Source organism: Hibiscus syriacus, unplaced genomic scaffold (assembly GCF_006381635.1).
Source record: "Hibiscus syriacus cultivar Baekdansim isolate YM2019G1 unplaced genomic scaffold, ASM638163v2 tig00111402_pilon, whole genome shotgun sequence".
Lineage (NCBI taxonomy): Eukaryota > Viridiplantae > Streptophyta > Magnoliopsida > Malvales > Malvaceae > Hibiscus > Hibiscus syriacus.
In genome coordinates, this window is record NW_024063082.1 from 1,571,751 (window position 1) to 1,596,341 (window position 24,591).

The window sequence follows — 24,591 nt, forward strand, 5'->3', positions numbered from 1 at the left end:
CTATAAAATTAATATATGGGATGGGAGAGGTTCAACATCTTCGAGGGATCATTTTGCTTGTGTATAAAAGAAAATGTTGCGGTAGTCACTCCACTTCCCTCCGTTTCTTGTCCACACGTATTCATTCAGAAAATGGGTAAAGCTATTTTCAGTTACTTTTTCATTCATTATTCATTGATCAAATCTCCAACTCTCGATACAAGTTGAATCACAAATTAAAAAAAAACAATTCAATCGCTTAAATTATCGATTTTTGTTTTTTTAAATAGTTGTGTTGTCCGGTTAAGCAACCATAGTCTTAATTAAGTTCAAAATTACCTTAAGAAATACAGATTTACGCCTTGAAAAAACACAAATGGCGGCTCTATGTATTTATAGTGACAGATTTGCATCCGGCACAAAATTAGTTACAAATATTATTAGCTCAGATAATTTGTATTTTCTTAGGTGAAAAATAAAGAAAAAAATGAAGCAAATGGCATAGTCGAAGATGATTGTGCTAACTCTAAATATTCGGTCGAGCCAAATTTGAAACAATCCAATAATTTGCTGGAATCATCAGCAAATGATTTACCATGCTCAAAGAATTGACAATCTGATGACATACATGATGTGGGGAAGGAAGTTGATGGTGCTAAATTATTGTCTGGGCAGAATGAAGAAAGCCTTGAAACCTTATTGTAACAACCCGACCAGCCAAAAATTGTAACACATGGCCTAATCTGTGAACCCATGAAAAATAACTAGCCAGGTAACCAACCCGGGAATTCAGGTAATTCAAGGGAAAATGCCTGATAACTTGTGTGAGTGGAAGTAGAAGTGAGCAAAACTCGACTTGACTAGAAAAATTAATTTTTTTTCCAATTCATCTAAAATTGATTTTGAATTATTATTTCACAAACTTGACTCTACGAAAAAAAAATTAAGTTCAACTCGAATTACAAAATACAATTCGAATAACTCAAAATTTTTAGCAATTAATGAATTGATTTCCAAGTTTGAATCGAATATTTCGACTTTATATGATATGCATATATCACATGAAAAAAAATATGAAAAAATATATGTATTGTATTTTATTAAAAAAAATCATTTAAATTGGAATAAAATAATAAAATAATATTATAGTTGTTTACAATTAAATTTAAATAGAGAATCATCAACTCAAAATATTAAGTCAAATTCAAGTTATAAAATAAGCCTCATCGACTCAAATAACTCAAAATTTTTTGACTCGACTCAATTTGATCTGGTTGAACCTACGTGTTCAGATTGTGGTAGAAGACTATGAATATGAATATGTATATACATATTTATTCTAGAATTGCTCTCCTTGCATTCAAAAGCGTAAATTGCAGTTTCACAATTCCGTTATCTTATTGGGACACTGCCAACAAAATAAGCTTTAATCAGCGATCCAATTCAAAAACAGACACAGATGACTGTAACCAACCAAAACAGGAGAAGGTGAAAATTCAGTCCTCTGGTATTGAAATACCGTTCGACAAACAATTCAACAGCAGTTGCTATGAGATACAACTCAAGAACCCTTAAGGAATGGTTCGCTGATACAAAGGCAAGGCTCCCAAAGCTTCGCGTTGCTCTCTCTCCTTCTTCACCTACAAGGTACAAGCAAAAACTTCTTGATATATATGCTCCAACTCTGTCCATTCATTTCACATTTAACTTTAAAGCCTTGCTTCAGTGAAAAAGACAAACAAAACGGCTTAAATTTCCAATAATTCAGCATAGAGAAAGTGAAACACAATCAGAAAATTCGTCAGCAAACATCAAGGTGTGCACAACAAAAGCACTATAGACCCCTTTGGACGAGGTGAATTTGAGCAAGCACATGGCTTTGGGCTTAGGTGCACTTTTTTGTAAGAATGAGAAAATAAAATCCAAGGTAACTTTACAAAAACTTACAAGGGCAAGCATATCTTGAAGATAGCTCCTAAATGGTGTCTGCATTTTCTGCAAAGGGACAATAAAATCCAATGAATTATTATTGTGAATCTCAAAGCACAGCAATGAAGTGAAGATGCATATTTGATAAAAACTGCAGATAGCTAATTCTATTCCCCAATACCTTTCTTCAAACAAAATGAAGAGTCGCAAACATGAATGGGTTATTATAATCATAAACCAAGCAACTCATGTTCACAAAAATAGTGATATTTCTTAATCATATTGATTGATACAAATTATAAGAACATTAGTTCCTCGCTCTAAATAGAGTTTTTTGGACAGTCTTAGTCACAGGTCGAGCTTTCTACGTAAAATTGAAGTTTTGTTCGGATTGCAACTTCTATAGTTCTATTCTAATGGTATTACCAGTAGATTTAGGGAGAAAAAAAAAACAAATACCAACTGTGGAAACCAATCATAGCATCGAAATCAAGAGAATTATTCTACCTTCCCTAAGAGACTATATTCATATATACTCTTATCATTTTTTTTATAATGAAATGAATTTAAAGTTAATAGGATTCATTCAAGAAGGTTTCTGACATTTAAAAGCTAATTCTTATTCACAATTACCGGGGGGGGGGGAATCCAATCCTCTAAGATCAATACTCGAATAAGATTCTCCAAAATCTTTACTGAAAATAATAATAAAAAAGAATGAGAGAAACCTGAAGATCTTCAGGGAGATACTCGTGCTTCATGGAGAGATCAATTGCACGCTTAAGGCGTTGATTACGGGCATCGACGATCTCACGGGGTAACCGGTTCAATGCCTCCTTGATATCCAAATCGTAGTACGGATCGTACAAATCGTCGTAACGAAGGCCTAAGCAAATATGAATTTAATTGAAATTTAGGGGACAAAAGATATTAGGGTTAGAGTATTGAGGAAAAATCGTACCGTAATTGCGGAGGCGATTGGTAAGGGACTTCATATGCAGAGATGCCAACCAGCTCTTCTTCGGATCCAAAAGTGACTGCAAAAACGAAGACATTTTGGCTGCTCTTTCTCTTTCTCCCTATCACAGCTGAGTTCCGAGCCTTGGTATTAGGATTAAGGGTTTGTTACAGAAATGTGGCAATATATCGAGCAGGTAACGGGACTCGCGATATTTTCGATGCTATGAGATATTGAATTTTTTTATGAAATAGAAAAACTAGTTGCTAAAGTTAAAAATTATTTTTCTTAATTTATTGGATTATTTTCACTTTTATATTAAAAATAATGTTTTTAAATTAAAATATTAAAATTATTATTAGATAATTTAAATATTTTGATTTAAATATTTCTTTAATTTTTCTTCAATTTTAAATTCAAGTGAATTAATCTATTTTAAAAATATTTTTTAATTATTATATAAATTATTTAAACACTTTTGAAATCAAGATGTAAAATTAATTCGTATTTAAACTTCAGATTTTATTTTATTCAATTATAATAATATTAAAATTACAGTTCAAAACAAACATATGGATTAATTTCTAGAATCACAACAAGAAATAATACATCAAACAAACATCCATATTATCTTTTGGATTATACTTTCTATTATTGCTGTAAATAAGATAATAAAACTTTAAAGGGTAAAGTACATAAATGTTCCTCCGATTATAGGCTATTATTTTGTTTAGCTCTTCCACTATTAAAAGTTACAAAATAATTATTCGATTATAGGAAGTTGTTTTATTTAGTCCCTCGACAATTAAAAGTCACAAAATGATCATATGACTATTCATTATGTTTCAAACTCGTTCTTTTCTGTTAAAAAATAATAATCGTTTGAGTTGGACGTTAACATGCTGACTGAGTTATGATAGTCGTTTGAGATTATAAGATCAAATTTTATCATATCTTAACCATCAGGTTAAAATGTCCAGCTCAGACTGTCATTAATTTTTTAACGGAAAATGACAAGTTTGGAATATAATGAATAATTAAATGACCATTTTATAACTTTTAATAATCGATTGACCATTTTATAACTTTTAATAGTCGGGGAAAAACAAAATAGTATCATATAGTTAGAGAACTTTTATGCACTTTACTCAACTTTAAATTAGAATATGATTGTTTTGAATGTGAGTTTATTTGAGTTAAAATCTTCATTATCATTAACATTATAGCTTGCTTTCATTTCATTAGTTAAACTGATAATCGATAAAATAAGCATTACTCTCGTAAGTCTATTGATTTTTACTCCAAACTTCATGTGTTTAATTGGAGATTTAAGAAAAGAATGAGTTGAAATTGATACCATTGAGTCAAACTAGTCTTAACGGAAGGTTAAAATTTTGGTAAATGGGAATTTGAAGCAAGCATGGGATTTTATGCGTGGAGTACTTTTGCACTAAATCAAAGTTTTTGTATGGTATTGTTTCAAATTTTATGTATAATCTTGGGAGAGAGAACATTTTTTTTTACAAATATGAACATAGTGAAATAAAAGTAGTACAAGAAAATGACAACTACAATATGAAACAAGCCTCGGTATTTGTCAACGAAGTGGGCCTGGTACTGGCAATGCCCAAATTCATACATTAGCTTTCTTCTCACCAATGCTACCCTTTTCTGCACCTCTTTCTCCACCACTTTCCGAGTTGTCTCGTCAACTGTTGCTATGGACGGCGATGATTCTCTCATTCTTCTCTCTTGTTTTCTCTTCCATTCTTGGAGTTCCATCACCTATAGAGTTGTTTTAATTTATGTCATACGTACATTCAACATACATATATACATGCATGCATGCATGGATACAGGTTTAATATATAGTTTACCTGCTGCTTGGCATTTAATGCCTCTTTGCAAGCTGCATGGTACATGTCCATTGTGTTCTTCAACTCTATCCTTAACCTTCTTGTTTCATCATTGTCTTCTTCCCTTTTCTTTTTAAAACAAAGAAACCCAGAATTGAATATGATTAGTTGTTACATTAAAGGCATGGAAATCGAATGAATGAACTTACTGGAGATTCTGCAGAAGATGATGAATCATCATCCAACAAGAACGAGCAGTCAGTGAGAGAGCCGGCACTAGAATGACGCTTTCGGCGAAGGGAGGAACGATTGTGCCCCCTGGCGGCGGCCCAACATTCGACAACCGGCACGGGTCGGGCACGGGTCGAGCACGGCGGGCGATCTCAAAGAATGTCCGGCGCTCCCATTTAAGGAAATGGAAGAGATAAGGGAGCCTTCAGCCGAGGATGAGTTCATGTCAAGTGATGTATCTGTGATTCTGAAGAACATGAACGAGCCTCAAGGTTTGGCCTCTGATGAGGAAATTATCAACAGCCCAGTGGAGAGCTTGCAGGCTGTTTTTGTCCTTGTCGACCGCAACGGCCACTAATCTATCTCTTCTTTCCCCTCTTTCTCGATTCCCCCCTCGTGCTGAATGAGTTCTACTCATTTATTCATTAAAATTTTGGAACCTATTTGATTTCTAAGTTTCTCTCATGGGAGGAGACGAGAACCAAGGGAGCAAGGAAAATTTATGTCCTTTTAAATGGCAGAATTATGAAAACACTACGTGAAGGACGAGTTGTTTATCTTTAAAATTAAAATGTTTTAAAAGATAAATAAACTATAAAAATAGAGGATTCATGTTTGCTCAATTTCATTCATTTTAAAATTGATATATCTTAAAAAGTAATTAAATGAAGAAAAAAAATAGAGATGAGACTTAATTGTATTAACTTTAAAATTAACAAAGTCTTAAAATGTAATTAAAGTAGAAAAAATTTAGAAGAACCATAACATAATTATAACGGTTTCAAACCTTCTAGGATCTTAAAATATAATTAAACCATAAAAAGTTGGGGTGGGCTCTCCACGTGGTTCCAGCACTGAATATACATAAATTTTATTTCTGGAATCTACCATAGAAACAACTTAGGGTTCATACTCTGTTTGCAGGTTTCAATCATATACAACACTTCTTCACAAATTTCCTTCACCTCTTTTATTTATTTACATCGAAATATTCTTGGAAGGAACATACGATTTCTTCAGTTCCCAGGAATTGGCAAGTAGAACACAGTTGAGGTATTCTCCCAGTGCCCATATGGGAAATATGTTTCTGTAGGATGAATAACTGATGGTGCAATTCTTGTTGAACACTCCAATACTCTCCTGTAAAGATTCCAGATTTATTATTAGAAGAATATATGCACTTGTTTTTTCCATAATTAAGGACAAAAATGTGTTTTTCTTTTCTGTTTGTTTCTGTACCAGGTACTGTTAACAGATAGTACCTGTTGTGGGAAATCTCCATTTTCCAGCTGAGAATCGAGCAGCACCTTGGCAGCACGCTGCAATGGCATCGGATCTCTATCTGCTTGTCCACTTTCAATCAAAGCTAGTATTGCCCATGCTGTTGTCACCAGATGCGGCTCGTTTCCTTCCAGGTTCGTGTACACCTGTGTTGAATGAAATGCATAAGTCGTATTCATGAACAATCTTACAATTGTGTGATCCAAAATCTTTTTGACCAGATAGTTAAAAAGAAATTCTTTTTATACGGAGAAGGTTAATCCTTATAGAACTTTACTTTCTTTCTTTTGGAAACCGGTGAAGAGCATATAAATTTCTTTGTAAAAAAAGAAACTTATGTCAATAAATAGATACAAAATATTAGAGCTTAGCATTAAAGGATGTTAGTACTACTGTTGGTCATTCTCCATGGGTCTTAGGAGGAGATTTTAATATTTTTCTGCACTCCCATGAAAGCTCTGACCATGAGCTGTTAGGGCCTTATTCTTCTACTGACATGAGCGATTTTCAACAGTTTACCCATGAGCATAACCTCCTTGACCACCCTTATTTTGGGCCTAAGTACACTTGGAGCAACAAGCAACAGGACCTTTTTCTTGCCAGGAAACTTGACAAAATTTTGATTAATCCTATTTGGGATTCTTTCTTTCATCATTCCTTTGTGGAATTCCTTGCTCCAGGTGTTTCTGACCATAGTATGGTCATCATATGACTTTCAAAAGAGTCCCCTGCAACAAGACCCAAACCTTTCAAATTTTTTAATTTCTGGGGCTTCTCATCCATTTCCTAGTTAGAAATTCTTGGTCTCAAGATGCTCATGGAAATCCCATGATGATTTTATTCTCTAAACTTAGAAGACTCAAAGATTGCCTAAAGAAATTCAACAAAGATAACTTCATCAATCTCTCGAACCGTGTGAAACTAAAGAGAATTGACCTGGAAAATCGGCAACTTCTCACTCTCAAGGGAGATGATTCCATTGTGAATGAACTTGAAATTCAAGATCAGTTAAAGACCTTTGAAGAAGCCGAATCTCTGTTCCTCAAGCAAAAGGCAAAAGTTCAATGGATTAAAGAAGGAGACACAAACTCCAAATTCTTTCATTCTATAGTGGCTTTTAAAAACAAGAGGGATACTACAAGAGTCCTTCTTGATGAAAGAGGAAATAGGCTTGAAACTTTTGATTTCATGGCTAATGAAGTGACTACTTTTTTCTATAAGTTACTTGGTACAACTGATCCTTTGGTCAAGGATATGGATTCTTCCATTCTCCAAGACCTCCTTAACTTTTCATTACCCTCTGAAGTTTCTCCTTCTCTAGTTAAGGAGGTCTCTACTGAAGAAATTAAAAATGCCTTATTTAATCAAGGCAATGAAAAAGCCCCAGGACCGGATGGTTTCTCTTCTTTCTTCTTCAAGAAATGCTGGTCAATAGTGGGAGAAGACGTCCTCAATTCTGTCAATTATTTTTTTCAGCAATGGCTATATTCACCCTGCTTTCAATTCCACTATAATTGCCCTTGTCCCCAAAGTCCCTAATCCTTGCACTGTTAAAGACTTCAGGCCAATCTCCTGCTGTTCAGTCATCTACAAGATTATTTCTAAAATCATTGTTAATAGGTTGATTGATTTTCTGCCTGTGATCATCTCTTTAAATCAGACTGCTTTTATCCGTGGTCGTGATATCATCGATAATGCTCTCCTTGCCCAGGAGATGGTAAAAGGATATGATAGGAAATCCATCACTCCAAGATGCTCAATGAAGATAGATCTTCATAAAGCTTTCGACTCTTTGCATTGGAATTTCTTATTAGCAATCCTTAAAGCCCTCCATCTTCCTCAAAAATTTATTGCTTGGATTGAAATCTGTTTTTCTCAAGCTAGGTACTCTATTGCTTTTAATGGCACCTTAATAGGTTATTTCAAAGGGGCCAGAGGTTTAAGACAAGGGGATCCTCTTTCTCCTTATCTTTTCATCCTAGCAATAAATGTGCTTTCAAAAATGCTTAATATTGTTGTTGCCAAAAGAATCTTTGCTTTTCATCCAAAATGCAAGAAAATTGGGTTAACTCATCTCTCATTTGCAGATGACTTACTGATTTTCTACAAAGGAAATATGGACTCTGTAGCTGGTGTCTTGAGTGTTCTCCACCAGTTTCATCAAGTTTCTGGACTTCATTTAAATCCCTCTAAATGTGAAATCTTCTCTGCGGGTATATCCTCTAGGGATATTGAGAATCTGAAAATTATCACTGGATTTAAAATAGACTGCCTGCCTGTTAGGTACCTTGGTATACCTCTTGTTACACGAAAACTTTCTCTGAAAGACTGTGAACCTCTCCTTGACAAGATTAGGCAAAGGTTACACCACTGGTCTACAAGAAACTTAAGTTATGCTGGCAGACTCGAGCTAATCAGGTCTGTTCTTTTTAGTGTCAGCAATTTATGGAGTAGACAATTAATTCTTCCAGCTTCTACTTTAAAATCAGTGGATCAATTATGCTCAAGGTTCTTTTGGAAAGGAGCTGACAAATCGACAACTGGAGCAAGAGTTAGTTGGGACCAAATTTGTCTTTTAAAATCTGAAGGAGGCTTAGGTTTGAAAAATACTACCACTTGGAACAAAGCGTGCATTATGAGTCTTATTAGAAAGATCCTTGCAGGAAATGGTTCGCTCTGGGTTGCATGGCTGAATAGCTACGTTTGCAAGGATCATAATTTCTGACAGTTTGAGATTGGGTCTAATATCAGCTGGAATATTAGAAGAATTCTCAAGTTGAGAAATATTGCTTATCCTCTTTATTCTTCTGGTATTCTGAGCAAGCGAAGGAAATATGGGGAAAAATTCGAATGCAAGGGCCGAAAGTGCACTGGCACCGTCTTTTATGGTACCCTATGCACTTACCAAAACACATCTTGATTACTTGGATGGCCATCTTGAACAGTTTACCCACTTGCGATCGCTTACAGCGCATGGGATTAATCACTGCTGGAATTTGCGTGAACTGCAGGGCATCAAACGAAAGCAAGGATCACTTGTTTTCTCAATGCCCCTTGGCTATTGACCTCTGGAAATCTGTACTTCAACTGAATGGTATGAACTACACTGCATTGACTTGGGAAGAAATGGTTTCTCGTGCCAGCTCTAAGTGGAAAGGGAAGTCTCTAATCACCACTATTTTGAAGATTTCATGGAATGCTTATATCTATTTTTTGTGGCAAGAACGTAATCACAGACTATTTCAAGGAAGATCCCAAACTGTTGACAACTTGCTCAAGGAAATCATTGAAATAGTTAGTATAAGGCTTAGAGGAAAAACTATTAATAGACTTGATTGCACTAACTTCCATCTTTGTAATGCTTGGAATATAGTCTAACCAATCTTTTGTTCTTTTGTATGTTTGTAATGCTCCTTTGTCTTGATTGGTGATTAGTTGTAAATTTCATTGCTCTTGGATAATAAAATTCTGATTTATCCGCACACAAAAATATATTAGAGTTTAGACACAAAATTTTGTGTATTTTTTATTTTACGACTGTTTTACCTTCGTTATTATCGTATTTTCATTATTACAAATAATTATACAATTTGTGTTGCGAAAAAAGAATATAATTAATTCGTTATATCGGTTGCATGTAATTAGTAGTAATAATTCAAAATAATACCTTATTTTGGCTGGAGAGGTAGCTTTCACCCCACCCACCAGACTGGAGTTGCTTGGACAGCAAGAAATCGCATGCTTTTCTGATACTATCGCAGTCGTGGTAAGTCCGTCCACCAGCCACCAACCCCTTTATCCCGAACCATGTTCCGTACACAAAACACACTCCCCATGACCCATACCACGAGCCATCGGGTCGTTGTATGCTCTGTATGAAGTTGATTCCTTTGCTAATGCATGCTTCTATTTCTTTGCTTCTGTAACTTGGATGCAGCTTTCGGAATAATTTGAGGCCTTGTATTGCTGCTGAAGTGCATTCAACGTATCTGAATTATCGAATTTTCAGTTATTAAAGTAAGCTACAACGGCAGCCGAATTATGTTGTGATTATTAGCTAGAAAACTTAAGAGAAAGACGTGTTTTTGGATCATACTGATAATCAATCATGATATCTCCAAACAGTTCAGCTGGATTGAACATCTGCAAGAGACCACACACCCCCAGAAAAAAAGTTAAGAAATCTCAAACAAAATCAATTCTCCTTCATTATCTAAATGGATGAAATAGTGCTTACTTCCAACCATGCATAAGATCTCGTGAGCTCATATGATGCAAAACCACCATTGTTATTCTGCAAATTAACGAAAAAGCAAATTAAATATACTATCCAAAAAAATGTCAGATGTTAAAGAGTTTTGTGATCCGAATTCAGTCTTAATTTAATTCCGAAAAGTATATGATGCGATCTAATCGGGTAAAGAAATAAAATTAGGAGAAAACTGAGAATCTTGTCGCACATGAAATCTGTACATGACTATACTTTCTATGTTAGACGTTGACCTAAAGCAAGACATCTAATTTGAATAGATTTATTGCTGTGCAAGTTTTCTTTATAATCAAGCAATTATCTCTACAAATAGATACCAGTGATGAGGGTTATAGGCTAGTCGATTAAGTCTTGAAAGCTGCACATAACCCAAAATCTTTTGTATTCTTATTATTTTTGTGAGTTTTTTATTTAGGGTTTACCACTGTCATTATCTCGTACAGAATAACAGTAGAGAAGTCTGAAAAGTTTTATAAATTGAATTTATATATGTTACCTGTAAAGACAAAATGACGTTAACAGCTTCATGTAATCGATCTGGTGCTAATGCTATAATCTCTTCACCTACTACGTCACATGGCATCGTTGATAACAAAAGTGCTGCCTGATATTCACAAGTTTTTATTAATTTCCCCTTAGTTAATCAATCATATCATTAACCAATAAAATCACATGTACCTTCAATCCTTCGGCAGTGCAATCGGAGACGATCCAACCATTATCTGGAGTTGAGAAAGGCCACCCTCCCTTTGAAATGTGGCGATACCATAAACTAAGGCTTTTCCCATTGTTTTTCTTTCACCTTTAATTAACCAATCCAAGTGCAATACAACAGTCAGTTCTGATTCTTAATCATAAGAAGAAAGAAAGAAAGAATTTAGATGTTGTTAATCTGCATGTACTTGTGTGTTTCTAATGAAGCAGTGAGCTTTCTTAAGCATTGAACCATATTCGTCCACCAGGTCGGTTGCCAAGATTGCTTGAACTGAGAAAGCAACGTCCCATAGCTGAGATCCATTGTATCCCTGGCATCATACAGAAGGTCACAGACACAGTGTTTCTTCATCTGTTAAACCCTATATATTTATATCAATGTAGATGCCTATATATAAACCTGCATTTTCATGCCATCTTCGGCAACCCAGAGGTAATCTTTAACTCTTGAAAGGTGACACTTGTATGCCTCGGAGTTTGGGTCCTCGACCCAACAACATACCATGTTCAGGACCTGTAGTTCACGTACATATTATTAGAAAATTAATGTTGGGTTTTAACAAAAAGGCCAGTTTGGAACAAGTATATATCGTCATGGGTCGGATCGAATTTTTTATCCGCTTGAATCCAACTCAAATATTAAACACCTCCAAATTTAGGTCGGATCAAGTTTTTTGTCCTCTTGAATCTAACTCGAAAATTAAACACCTTCAATGTACTTGATTTGACCGGAGTTTAATATAACTCTATCTAATCTAAATTTCAAAGTAAAAATCCACACTCAATTTGATATATATAATTTCATTTTTATTAGGTAAAATAAGCACTTAATTAAAAAAAATATAAGGAATATTATTACAATTATCTCTAAATATATAAGAGTTAATATATTATTATATCATATCATGTCGGATCAATTTTTTTCATTCAAAACTTGAATCTAACTTGTGCTCATCCTTTAAAAAAACTCGATTTACTTGAGTTAAATCAGAATCCGTCGAGTTTATATCAAATGTTGATTCATGAGAACAAGTAGCTTACCTTACTCACAGGGCCAATGCAAAGATAATTAGTACTTTCATCCTCATAGTGGATGTGTTGCATCACAACGTCAACAGCCTTTTTCCTTATCTTAGAGAATGGCCATTTCTGTAGAGCAGGCTCTACTACTTTTTCAAGGCATTCCCATAACAAATCTTGTATTATAGGATGTGGATAATATAGGTCTTCCTGCAAATATATTTACCTACTTAATAATAATACATATATGCATTAAAAATTACAATTATCCAATAAGATATAATTATAATCAATATATTTATAAGAAATAAATATCAAATTTACGTTTAAGATATTAGAAAAGGAAAATTTTGAAATTTTAGGGTTGAACTATCACTGGCGATAATGTTCGATGACGGTTCAAATTTTGAGATCAAATTAATATTTATCTAAAATTTAAAATTAAATTGATATTTTATCTAAAGTCCAATAACCAAAATATAATAAATCAATAACATAAATGACTGAAATATAACATTTTTTAAAATAAATGATCAGAATTAGATAAAATATAATATACATGATTTATTTTTATGGATTCGAATATGATTGATCTATTTTTTGTGAATTTATATGTTATAAATTCGGATAATATTGTAATGAAGCCAAGAAAAGTATAGTAACTAATAGGTAAAAAAGATAAATTATAAATTTTATCGTTCACTTTATTTTTTTACATCTATTTTAATCACTAAAATTAAAAAAAAATCAATTTACTCACCAAAATTGGAGCAAAATGCAAAATTAAGTAGTTACCTTAGCACAAAGATAACGGGTTTCATTCCAATCAACGAGGTGATAAGGAAGCAAATAGAGTTCTCGACGGAGAGACAAAACAAGGGAAGTAATGGGCCCCACAAACTTGTTGGCATATAAAAAAGACATTGGCAGATACACCATCCGACTGTGACACCACATCCGTCCGGGATGTATGGGATTCAGACAGTAAGGAAGAAGCCATAGTTCTGGGAGTAGTGGATTGTTCCCATCCCACTCGTATATTCCCAGCACCTCAGAAACAAATATTCAAACACCTCGTCAGCATCGTCTTGCTTATAGATTATTTATATATATATAGAGAGAAATGAATTATTATATAAACATATACGTACCGAAAGCCACATCTTGCCCCAGGAAGGAATAAAGGTGACGCCACCGTGATTCAGAATCCAATTCCTTGCATTCTCCATTGCACCGTCACCGTCATCCTTTGCTTCTCCGAGCAGTCTGAGGGTGACGTAGGAGAGTGCTGTGGGAGGAATCAAGTTATCTAACTACAGAATTTATAAAAATATCAAATTTTAAAAAATAAGACTTAATATGACAAATGTTCAAATTAATAAGAATCAAAATTGTCATTAAACAAAAATTTAGGAACTTTACCCCTCCCATCATTATGTATAGGGATGACAAGTTAGGTTGGGACGAGTTTTCGGTTAACTTGACCCGATTCGAGAAGCATATTTTCTCCATCCAAATTCAACCTAATAAGGGTTTAGAAATATCTCATTGGGGATTAAATTTATTAGATTATACTAACTTGATAGAATGTATAAATAATAAGGACTAAATGTATAATTATATTAATTTTGTTTAGTGTCCGTTCAATCAATCTGTCAAATATTATAGAGAGATGACTTAATTAGCTTCATTTAAATAGATAAATAATCTGATTAATGAAATTAAAATATCAGTGAACAATTTAAAATCTTTCAAAATTAAATGGTCTACCTTGTAATCACTATTAAATTAATAAAAAAATATCACAAATATGATTTAACCAAAAATCTAAGAGTAATTAATGAAGTTAATTGTTTAAATTAACTAATAATATTATAAAAAAATAGGGACTAAATCCCAAATACCGAGTGTAATAGAGGAATCAAAACTTCACTTTCAACCATATATACCTTAAGTAAGGAATAAGAGTATACCAACAAAGGAATATGTATTATGGGAAAAGAGGATTGATTAGGATAAATAAACAAAGCAAAAGACAAAACCTGATGGTTGTATAGATAGCTGCGTATCTCCTGCCGATGCTGGGATGGCAAAATTATGTCCAAAGCTCCGGTTACAAACAACCCAATCACCTATCATATAATCCACCAAGTTCAAGTACCATTTATCTTCTCCCAAATCTTATATATTTATTCAAAATAGATAATAATAATAATAATAATAATAATAATAATAATAATAATAATAATAATAATAATGCATTTTTACATTCAGAAATTGAATTAATATCGAACATTCGAGACCAAATTATCGAACTTAAAAAATAAAATAACTTATTAAATATTTAAATTTAAATTTTAAAAGGATAAAATTTGGGTAATTCCACGATATAACCTAATAATTTAAGGTTAAAAAAACAGTGAAAATAAAAGCGACCGAAAATGTTATAAAAAAGCATAACATTTTAGGTTTGACATAACCTAAAATATTACCATCTTCATAATATTATCGATTCAACCTAAAATGTTATATTCTTCATAACATTTTTTGTTGGCAACCGAAAATATTACAATCTTCATAACATTTTATGTTTAACAAAAATGTTATGAAGTATGTAACATTTTAGGTTGGAAGCAACCTAAAATGTTATACTTTTTTATTACATTTTCGATCGCACTTATTTTCAATATTTTTTAATCTTAAATTATACTATATTTCTTTATACTTTTGCTTAAAATCTATACATCCAATATTTAAATTTATAAAAACTTAAATCATCATCGACCAAATAAATTGGGGCTCTTGTCCCCTCAAAATTTTCTATCAAATGACACTTTAGGTTCCTATTATTTTAAATATTGATCAAATTTTGTTCTCTTCAATCTTTTAGGCTTAATTCTTTATTGGATACTTGTTCTTTGAAATTAAACTCGCTGATCTTTCTCAATATTTAATTCTAATTATTTACGTACCTCTTTACTATATTCTTTGATTCTGTCCTTGTTCACATCTACATGATTTAAACCCTCTTTTATATCATAATAACTTGGTAGGCTCTGGAGGGGACCATTTTGTAAGTTTATGAAAGGGATGTGATGTTAATGTTATTGATGGAACTTCATTTTCCATGAAATAATATTTAAGCGAAAAGTCTGCAGATAAGCTAACGAGATGACTACAATATCGCCTTTAATTTATAAGATTAAACAAATTAATTAAAAACATTTAATAATACGAACAGTGAAACGCCAAAACTCCATAACCACTTCTATACTGCTACGTGATCATAAAAGAATAACTAGTTAATTTTATATTTATTAAGAGAATAAAATGATAATTAAAATAGAAAATGAATAAGAAGTTATCGGGAAAAATTATGGGTAAAGTATATCAGAGATCATTGATTATGAAATTGATCAAACCTTTGCATTTACAATAATATTATAGTGATCATTTTATGACTTTTGAAAGTTCAGTAATTAGAACAATCATTTAATCACAATTTAGTGATATATGATCTACTTTATCCAAAAATTATATTACAATAGCTTACATGATTTCAGTAGAGTAAAAATTGGAGAAGTGGGGCTAATAAGAGATGTAGTTTTAATCTTTTAATAACCACATTAGTAATTTAACATTATAAGCAAATTGAGTTTATTCAATAATTTAGTTTTATGTAATTTCTTAATTGAGATGGTATTGAAACGACTTTATATTTGATTTATTGACTGATTAATTCAGATTTAAATCTTCGTTATCATAACAACCCTTCTCTCCCTTAGCTTGCTCCGAGTATTCATTCAGAAACACAGAGGCCTTAGAAATGATCAAATTATTTTAAAAGAATCAAATCCTCCAAAAACGCATTGTAGAAGGACGTTCTAAAGAATTAGACCAAAAAAGAAAATGATGAAAAATAGTGAGTTAGCATATATGTACCATTCCCGGTAGAAGGAACAAAGGGCCGCCATAATCAGCAGGCCAGAATCCATCTTCAGTTTGCAACGTTGAATAGAATCTTAGAGCCTTTCTTAATGTAACCTTCACGGTTTCCTCAATCCCAGAGGCGTTGACCTTAGCAGCAGCAGCGGCAGGCAGCTTTATTTCATCACCTGCGGATGAATTCTCCCTTGCAAACTGCACCAGAAACAATTACATAAATTAAAGATGAAGAAAACATTGTATTTAGTGTGTGCGTACCTGAAATCTCATTAGAAGATCAGAGCTTTGCTTGGTTCGAAAACGATTGTCGGTGAAGTGGTTCCGAGCCAGTTCGACTCGAGCTCGGTCTTGCGGTGTACCAAGATCAGGGTCGAACTCCCAGTACTGTCTGCCGATGTTATTGTTTGAGCTTTTGAGTCCATGTTCGTTCCCTTGAGAGACCTTAAGCTTCCACATTGTTTTTTCTTTGCGTAGAGAAGCACTTAGCAGGTTGATGGTTGAATGAAAGAAGATGAAAATGATTAGCAAACTTAAATACTTGCTAATTCTGCATAAGATGATTTTTGGGTTAAAAACTCACATTCCCATTCGTATTTGACTCGACACACAAATATATATATATATATATATATATATATTATTTTCATTAGATAAAATAAGGATTTATTTGGAAGAAAATAAATTAGAGAGGTTGATATTATTACAATTATCTCCAGGGATTTAAATAGCGATCGCGGTTACGTTTTCAGTCACGTCGTGTATATCGCAGTTGCGGACATAACGAATTCCATCGCGGACATAACGAATTCCATTGCGGTCACTAGGGATGTCGCGGTCGTGAATTTTTTTAAAATTTCACACAATTTATTTTAAAAATAATAATTATAATTGAAGACCCACTTTTCTCATCACACATTTTAAGGCAGCTAAGTTTCCCTAAAAATTCTCCTTTAACACCCTCCCTCCAAGAACATTAAGTACCCCCACTGATCTAGTATCTGAACTTTGAAGGTCTAAAATACAGCGATATTGATAGAGCATTCACCATTTTACCGCCAGCACTAAGAAATAAGATCTCACTTCATATATGGCAAAAACCAGGAAACTTAATAGAGTCCCAAATAGCTTAATTTTCAAGTTTCACAATCAAAATTTCTCTCAATACCTGCATAAAATGCACACTAAATTTTAAAAAAATGCATTAAAAAGATTCAGAAATTAAGCTATTACCTCAAGCACCATCGTTGCTCACTTAACAACATCACCTTAAAACTAAAAACTAAAACTAAAAATTAATATCAAACCCAAAGATAAATGTTAAAAAAGGCTATAATGTTCTAAATTGAAGAGCACAATGAGCTTCAAAGCGTAAAGTATAACATCAAACAAATTGCAGCTAAAACCCAAAACCATAAATTAAAACAAAAAATAAGTGCATAAATTACCAAAAAAAAAATCAAATGGAATTTCAGAAAACAAAATGTCATATGGGTTTTAGAGAGAAAGAGTAACAGAAGAAGAAAAGAACATGAAGGAAATGCAGAGCCCAAAATTACAGAAACAACCAAGCACAAGCTGAAAATCGGAGAAATAGGGAAAAGTGTATTTTTTGGCTTTAACTATGTGAATTTGTCAGGTTCGATTTAATGAGCTGAAAATCAGAGAAATAGGGAAAAGGGTATTTTTTTTGCTTTAATTATGTGAATTTGTCAGGTTCAATTTACTGTTAAACACTTATTTTTTTTTTTAAATCGTGGTCGAATAATGGGAATAAAATCTTGTTATCGACGTTATTTACTGTTAAACGTTAAATTACGGCTACTATAGGTATGCATGAACAAGTTACGTAGTTCTTTAAGTCTACTTCTAAATGTCACCAAGAAGTTTGTTTTTTAAAATAAATTTTAAAATTTAATCTTCGCACTCTAATAAAATAAAAAAATTTTTTAATTAAATAAAAATGTTAAAAGAATTTCAACCAAATAATAATAATTCAACAATTTATATGTGAACGATTAAAACTATAGTATTTTTTGTTATTTGGTTACCAACCTCTTCAAGGCCAGTAATACAGCGCATTTAACCATTGATTTATTTTATTTCTCTTAACCATTATTATCATCTAAAATTTATATTTGCCAAACATTCAAATCATATCTTAAATAAATACTGAAAAATTTATAATTTAAATTTTAAGCACTTAAGTTTTAAATATATTAAACAACACCTAAATTAATAATAATCAATTTTAAAAACTAGTAGCAAAAATGGAAAATCATTTAAAGAAGAGATCGATCATTATCACTGTCAAGAGAAATATATATAATTATATTTATTTTATACTCAAACATATGCAAATAATTGTAATGACGAAATAGAGTTATTTTATCGCCTCAACTATAGAGAGATGAAGTAAAGGGATACGTACGTATTAATTAATATTTTCAATTTTTTATTTAATTGAGAATACTAAAAGGAATATATAAATGTTAATTTTGTACGAGAGTTCAATTATTAAGAAAAAGAGAACAAAACAGGATATTTGCATGGATAGCATTGGATCTCTACTAGCTGCTCAGAGGCCTAATTCTCTCTTGAACCTCCGCTACCAAACAACCCAATCACCTACCCAATAATTCGACTATAATAAATTCCGGAAATATTTCAAAGAATGCAAGTTGAATTAAAACACTCAAAATCTTATGATTTCAACCTTTCTCAGTTTATCAAGATCTCATTTGGTTTTGCTTTAATTAATCTTTTCTTTTCTTTTTATATAATGAGAATGCTTTATATTTTATATTTTTATAACACAATTTTTTTAGAATTAAATTTGATGTCGTTGTTCTAGTTGGTGTTTATTTAATCATCTTATTGATACATCGTTAACTTGGATCATTAGACTGATTTTGTTATATTGTTACACTCTCACAATCATAGATCACAAATGAATTGACAATCATAGATCACAATTGAATTGTAATATGATATATTTGTCGATGTGTCATCATTGTTATATATATTTTTAAACTAGTGTTTATGATGTTCATCCTTCATCGTGATAGCAATGTTCTTTAGTGACCGGTGTACGTCTTTTGATGATTTTGGGGAAAATGGATGCGACTAGTATACTCTAGTTTTCATACTCTTTGGGAAAATATTTAAAATATCATTTAAAAGTGTTTTTTCCGTGTTCTACTCATAGTATACCTTTTTTCGCGATAATTAGTTTGGAGGAATATGAAATAAAATTTCAAATTGGTGGTAAAAATACGAAAGCAAAACTTAGAACTTGCAGCTTCTTCTTCAAACACAAAAGTTTGAAAGAAATGATGCTGTTGTTTAAAAATAAGCAGGTAATGGAATACAAGTTACAACATGGCATCCCTCCATTGGAGGCCGGCCGGCTAACCACCACTTGCAGTCTTCCATAAAATCTCATATTCATTTCACAGCGAGAGAGAGAGAGAGAGACAAGAAGAAGTGCAAGTTTTAAGTTTCCACTCACATTGTTTCTTCTACAGAGAGAGAGAGAAAGGAAGGAGGATCATAGAGATCAACCTCTTTGGGAGGTTCACTCTTGCTTCTTCCATTTGTTGGTTTGCTTCCCTCTGCACCCACTTCTCTATGACTTTCACTTCTGCCCGGATTCCGACTGCGGGGGGATTTACCCGGAGCTTCATATAGGGTTATGCCACCACCCCCGCGTTGGATCATTGCCTCTTCATCACTCACCTTTGTCTGAAAAGTCTCAAGTAATTCAACCACTTGGCTCATGAGAGGCCTCCCTTTGGGGTTTTGGCAAAGGCATTGGTGTGCCAAATTGGCTACCTTCATTGCAATTTTAGCTGAGTACTGGCCTTCCATTCTAGGGTCTAAGATCCTCATAAGTTTCTTATTATGGACTAAGAGGGGGCGAGCCCACTCAACCAGGTTATGTTCTTGGCTAGGCCTGCTCTTGTCCATTGCTTTTCTTCCGAGGAGCATCTCGAGTAACACGACTCCAAATCCGTAAACATCACTCCTTGCCGTTAAATGGCCTGGTCATATCAATACTACATCTTGGTTAGCCTTTATCATTTCTAGCACCGGCATAACTAAACATTAAGATTCTATGAGTAGAGCTTAGGAACGGATATAACAAAAGAAGAGCATCACAGAACTGTTCTATAACACGTTCTATGAGGCAGTTGAAACAATTTGTCTCCATCCTCTTCTAATTTCAGAATACTAAATATATTTCATGCATAATAAATACTTTTCTCAAGTCATAAAGCCAACAAACAATTCTAATACACAAGAATTTCGCTGTAAAAATAAAATTGAAACAGTTCCAAAATTATTGTGGAATGTTGACATCTGATTTCACATACTGTCTTATGCATTTTTGGAATATCAAGACGCATACCACTAAAACACCAGGAACGTGTTCCACGAAAACAATACTTCCAACTTCCGTTGAACTGAACAAAATGTTAATTACCGCGAATAAAAGAAAGAAAACGATTCCATCCAATGCCAGGGCAGCTTTTAAACTCCATTAGCATAACAGGATGATATATACCAGGCATATTAAAAATAATTAAAGATTAAAATAAAAGGTAACGGTCTTTTTTAACACCACTTGTCTAAGAGAAGCCTATTAATAATTTATTAAGATCCTATCTTTATGACTTAACAATGTTCCTCATTTTTTGCAAAGATGAATAGTTCCAGTTCCATTGTAACAGAATAATTAATTACTAACCAGTCATCACATATTCAGGAGCAGTATATCCATATGTGCCCATCACTCGTGTTGACACATGGGTCTTGTCTCCCATTGGTCCCTCCTTCGCAAGTCCAAAGTCTGAGAGCTTTGCATTGAAGTCCTACAGGTTACATGCATATTTAGAAATAAAAACTAAAACTTCCTAATCAGAAAACATGGGAAACTTCGACTTAAGTTTCAATTGAACTCTAGGTATGGATAATCCTTGTCATAAGGCTTTTGACTTTTAGGAGCTACAATAAAACTAAATTTCTGTTTGTAGAAATTTCTTTAGAAAGGGTATGGAACTGAGAAAAGATCATATACAAGTTTATTAGTCTTCCCATTTTTAAAGATTCCATAAAATAATACACGATTAATTGTACGGCCAACTGATGAAAAACAAAGAAATGATGACTGACCACATCCAGCAATATGTTTGACGTCTTGAAATCACGGTATATGATGGGTCTTTCCGCATCATGAAGAAAAGCAAGCCCTTTTGCAGCATCTAAAGCAATCTTCATTCTTTCTGACCAAGTCAAACTACAACCAACTCCTACCAACCAAGAATAAATAGGGTAAATAAAAAATGCTTTCGTTCTTTCTATGGTTCAAAACAGATACATCTTTCCTTGATATGCAATGCTCAATGCAGATGCTTTTAGCGGGTATATTTATAGCTCATTAACTGCTAAACATAGATGTAAAATTACTTTTTTTCCTACCACTTACTGCGAAAAAGATGTTTTTCGAGGCTCCCACTTGCCATGTATTCATAGACAAGCAGCCGATGATCATCTTCACAGCAATATCCAATAAGCTTCACAAGATTTGGATGGCTGAGTTGTCCTAGATAGTTGACTTCAGCCTGCAAAACAAAGATTGAGGCACAAACAGAAGCAAATATATTCTTTGTTGAATTTTTATTCTAAATAAAAAAAGAAAGAGGAATGCACAAAATGATCTAACTTACCAGCATTTTCTAACGGCAGTGACCGTAATGAAAGCGAATTAAAAGTATAGTGACTGTAATGCTAGATTTAAAAGTTCGGTGACCAAAACAAAAACCCTCTAAAAGTTCAGTGATTACAAATGTAGTTTACCATATAAAATAACATGAAAACCCATATCAATCCTTTTTTTTAAAAATATCGATTATAAATGCCGAAAAGCATATGCATGCCTATCCAAGACATTCATTTAATGTTTAAGTTACTCTTCTCTTTATCTAACTCAATACAGCATAAGTAAACAAAATTAAATAATAGAAGTGAATTGGACCAAGAAACTTTGCACTTGAAATAATCAAACTATATTAATAACATAATAGGGTGAGTGTACAATTAATGTATTCCTTTAAAGTTGATTCTCATAATTGTAATACTATAACAGAATCCTAATATAAACCGAGCAGTCTTCCCCAGCTAGATAAACTTATTTATATTGTCCCTCTCGATTTTATTTGGAAGTGGAAGGCTGTATCAATAAGTTTGTTCCGGTGTTTGGCAGTGGTATGAAAGATTATGAATCCATAAATGTAGGTATAGCACAAATAAAATCATAACAGCTCAAATTAAAGGAATTACATAGAATATGCCAATTAAAAAATTCAAGGAGATTACCAGCCATTCTCTGTCACCTTGGAACCCGTCAGGATTAAGCTCCTTAACTGCAACAGCCGTAGATTTGTAACCAGGTCTCACATTTTCATCTATTACTCCTTTATAAACAACCCCAAAGCCACCATCACCGAGAATATAGTCTGGACGAAATTGCTTTGTAGCCAACCTCATCTCCGCATAAGTGAATATGTCAACGTTTCTATATCCAGGATTCTGCCGTAGATCTTTGACATCCTTGACTGTCAAAGCAATAAAGCTTGGGCTTCTGGTTTTGAGTGAGTCGGAATTTTCTTGTTTGTTTGAGGATGCAGTACTTTTAAGTCCTCCGTCTGAAGTTCATGATAAAGTAAGATTTACAAGAATGGAACATAGACATCCATCTTATTTTGAGAATTCTATTATGCTGATTAGAAAAGATCGGTCACACAAGGCATAATTGGAAAGCACTAATTGTTCAACCTGTAACGGTTTGTTCAAATTCGACCCAAACAATTACTGTCATGATTCTCTAGATCATGCTGGTTTTTGCAAAGGTATAGCATATAACAAGTTGTGAACCTTAAATTTACTGAAAATCATGCTCGCACCATCTTGATTGAAGTTTCCCACACTACAACTCTTCAGTTGAACAACATTTCACAAATTTCAACCTAAAATGTATCACAATCATAATCAAGACCAAAGAAAAACACATGAACAATGTCAAAAGCTAATGAATTTCTAGCAATCAAATAAGCAAAAGTTTCAAATGTAACATTGAGAACAGGAAAACTAAGTACAAACCAGCACAAAAGCATGAAAAACATAAAACAGATACACCGAAGAGAGCTAGAAACTTAAACTAAAGAAATAAAAAAGACAAATCACAAGAAAAAACTAAATGAAATTGAAAATAACCTGGAGCCTTACTGTGAGATCGGTGTGACTGTTCTTCAATGCTAAAACAAATCCCCATTAGTCCGTCGACCCACACCCAGAAAATGAATCTGAGTTCAGATTTTGATCTAACTATTGCTCTATATTACATTACACTTAGTAGGATAATCTTATCTCAGTCTAAATGAACAAATCTTAGTCGATGCTGTAAAACGAGGAGATGGGATCAGATCTAAGACCGACTCTCGACGAGGAAATGCAGCGATCCAGTTTTGCAAACAAGGGAAAACGACACCGCGGAGAGGAAGATTAGAAAACACTCAAAAACTACAATTTAGAAAGTGAAAGAAGGAAAGCCAGAGCGGGATGAAGTTTTACTTGGAGTTTCTTTACAGTTAATATTATCTTTGGGGGGCGGTTGGATTGGGTTGGTTTTTTGCACTATTCAGAAGCGCAGCCGCGAAAAACGCCGAGCAAAATGGGAACCATATTTTTGGTGGAATTGCATAAATAGTGCTTCTATTACTATTTGATAATTCTTAGTTCTGCTTTTCATAATGGTAAAAATATCTCTTAGGTCCTCATAGAAATATAATTGAATTTCTGTTCATTCTTTTATCGTAAACAAGGCCGAAACCATTACATTAAGACAAGCATAAGGAGGGTCGTGAATGCCACGGTCTAAAATATTGAGAAAATGATCTGAAAAGGAATATAAGACAACAAGTGATCCATATGTATTATCTTTGTCAAATGGCCATTGCTTCGTCTATATATACTAGTCCTCATTCAAAACTGTTGGACTAAACGTCTATATTTAATTAATATAATAATAAATTTAACTTTTAATATTTATAAATTGAGCTAAATTGATGATTTCTCGTGTTTTGTTTTTGTATTCAGTGTTTATACACTATAGAACGTTAACAGTACATCAAGTTAAACCCAGAGAACAGTCGCAATGATAATGGGAAAATGGTTACTGTTACTGCTTGTAAGGCCTTTGTATTATTGGGCACGTATATTCTTCCATTGGACTTGCCTTTTCACCATTATCATTTACTTCACCATTCATCTCCCCTACCCCAACCCTTTTATATGTTAATAAAATTCACATTCAGGTCCCTAGCTGCTTATCATTCTATATTGGTTCTCAA

The 24,591-nt window shown here is 33.2% G+C and overlaps 3 protein-coding genes across 3 annotated transcripts; all 3 read right to left on the minus strand.

Moving 5' to 3' along the window:
• Nucleotides 1–23,866, minus strand: LOC120162313 (probable serine/threonine-protein kinase PBL17). Its single transcript, XM_039172478.1, has 8 exons — nucleotides 23,456–23,866; nucleotides 22,559–22,887; nucleotides 21,669–21,804; nucleotides 21,356–21,492; nucleotides 20,931–21,054; nucleotides 19,725–20,223; nucleotides 5,796–5,800; nucleotides 1–38 (listed from the first exon to the last, which is right to left on the minus strand). Exons 1-8 carry the CDS (start codon nucleotides 23,511–23,513, stop codon nucleotides 1–3), a joined length of 1,326 nt encoding a protein of 441 aa, XP_039028409.1. The 5' UTR covers nucleotides 23,514–23,866.
• LOC120161950 (cytochrome b-c1 complex subunit 7-2, mitochondrial-like) lies at nucleotides 1,313–3,042 on the minus strand. The gene is made up of 4 exons (XM_039172147.1): nucleotides 2,870–3,042; nucleotides 2,637–2,794; nucleotides 1,927–1,974; nucleotides 1,313–1,619 (listed from the first exon to the last, which is right to left on the minus strand). The coding sequence occupies exons 1-4, from the start codon at nucleotides 2,961–2,963 to the stop codon at nucleotides 1,551–1,553; spliced, it is 369 nt and encodes a 122-aa protein (XP_039028078.1). The 5' UTR covers nucleotides 2,964–3,042; the 3' UTR covers nucleotides 1,313–1,550.
• On the minus strand, nucleotides 5,915–16,646 carry LOC120161951 (cycloartenol synthase-like). The gene is made up of 15 exons (XM_039172148.1): nucleotides 16,442–16,646; nucleotides 16,181–16,378; nucleotides 14,226–14,370; nucleotides 13,390–13,523; nucleotides 13,034–13,288; nucleotides 12,260–12,448; nucleotides 11,619–11,732; nucleotides 11,401–11,529; nucleotides 11,183–11,299; nucleotides 11,001–11,108; nucleotides 10,472–10,528; nucleotides 10,331–10,377; nucleotides 9,902–10,223; nucleotides 6,216–6,380; nucleotides 5,915–6,093 (listed from the first exon to the last, which is right to left on the minus strand). Exons 1-15 carry the CDS (start codon nucleotides 16,637–16,639, stop codon nucleotides 5,932–5,934), a joined length of 2,340 nt encoding a protein of 779 aa, XP_039028079.1. The 5' UTR covers nucleotides 16,640–16,646; the 3' UTR covers nucleotides 5,915–5,931.
• Nucleotides 23,867–24,591: the final 725 nt, after the last annotated feature.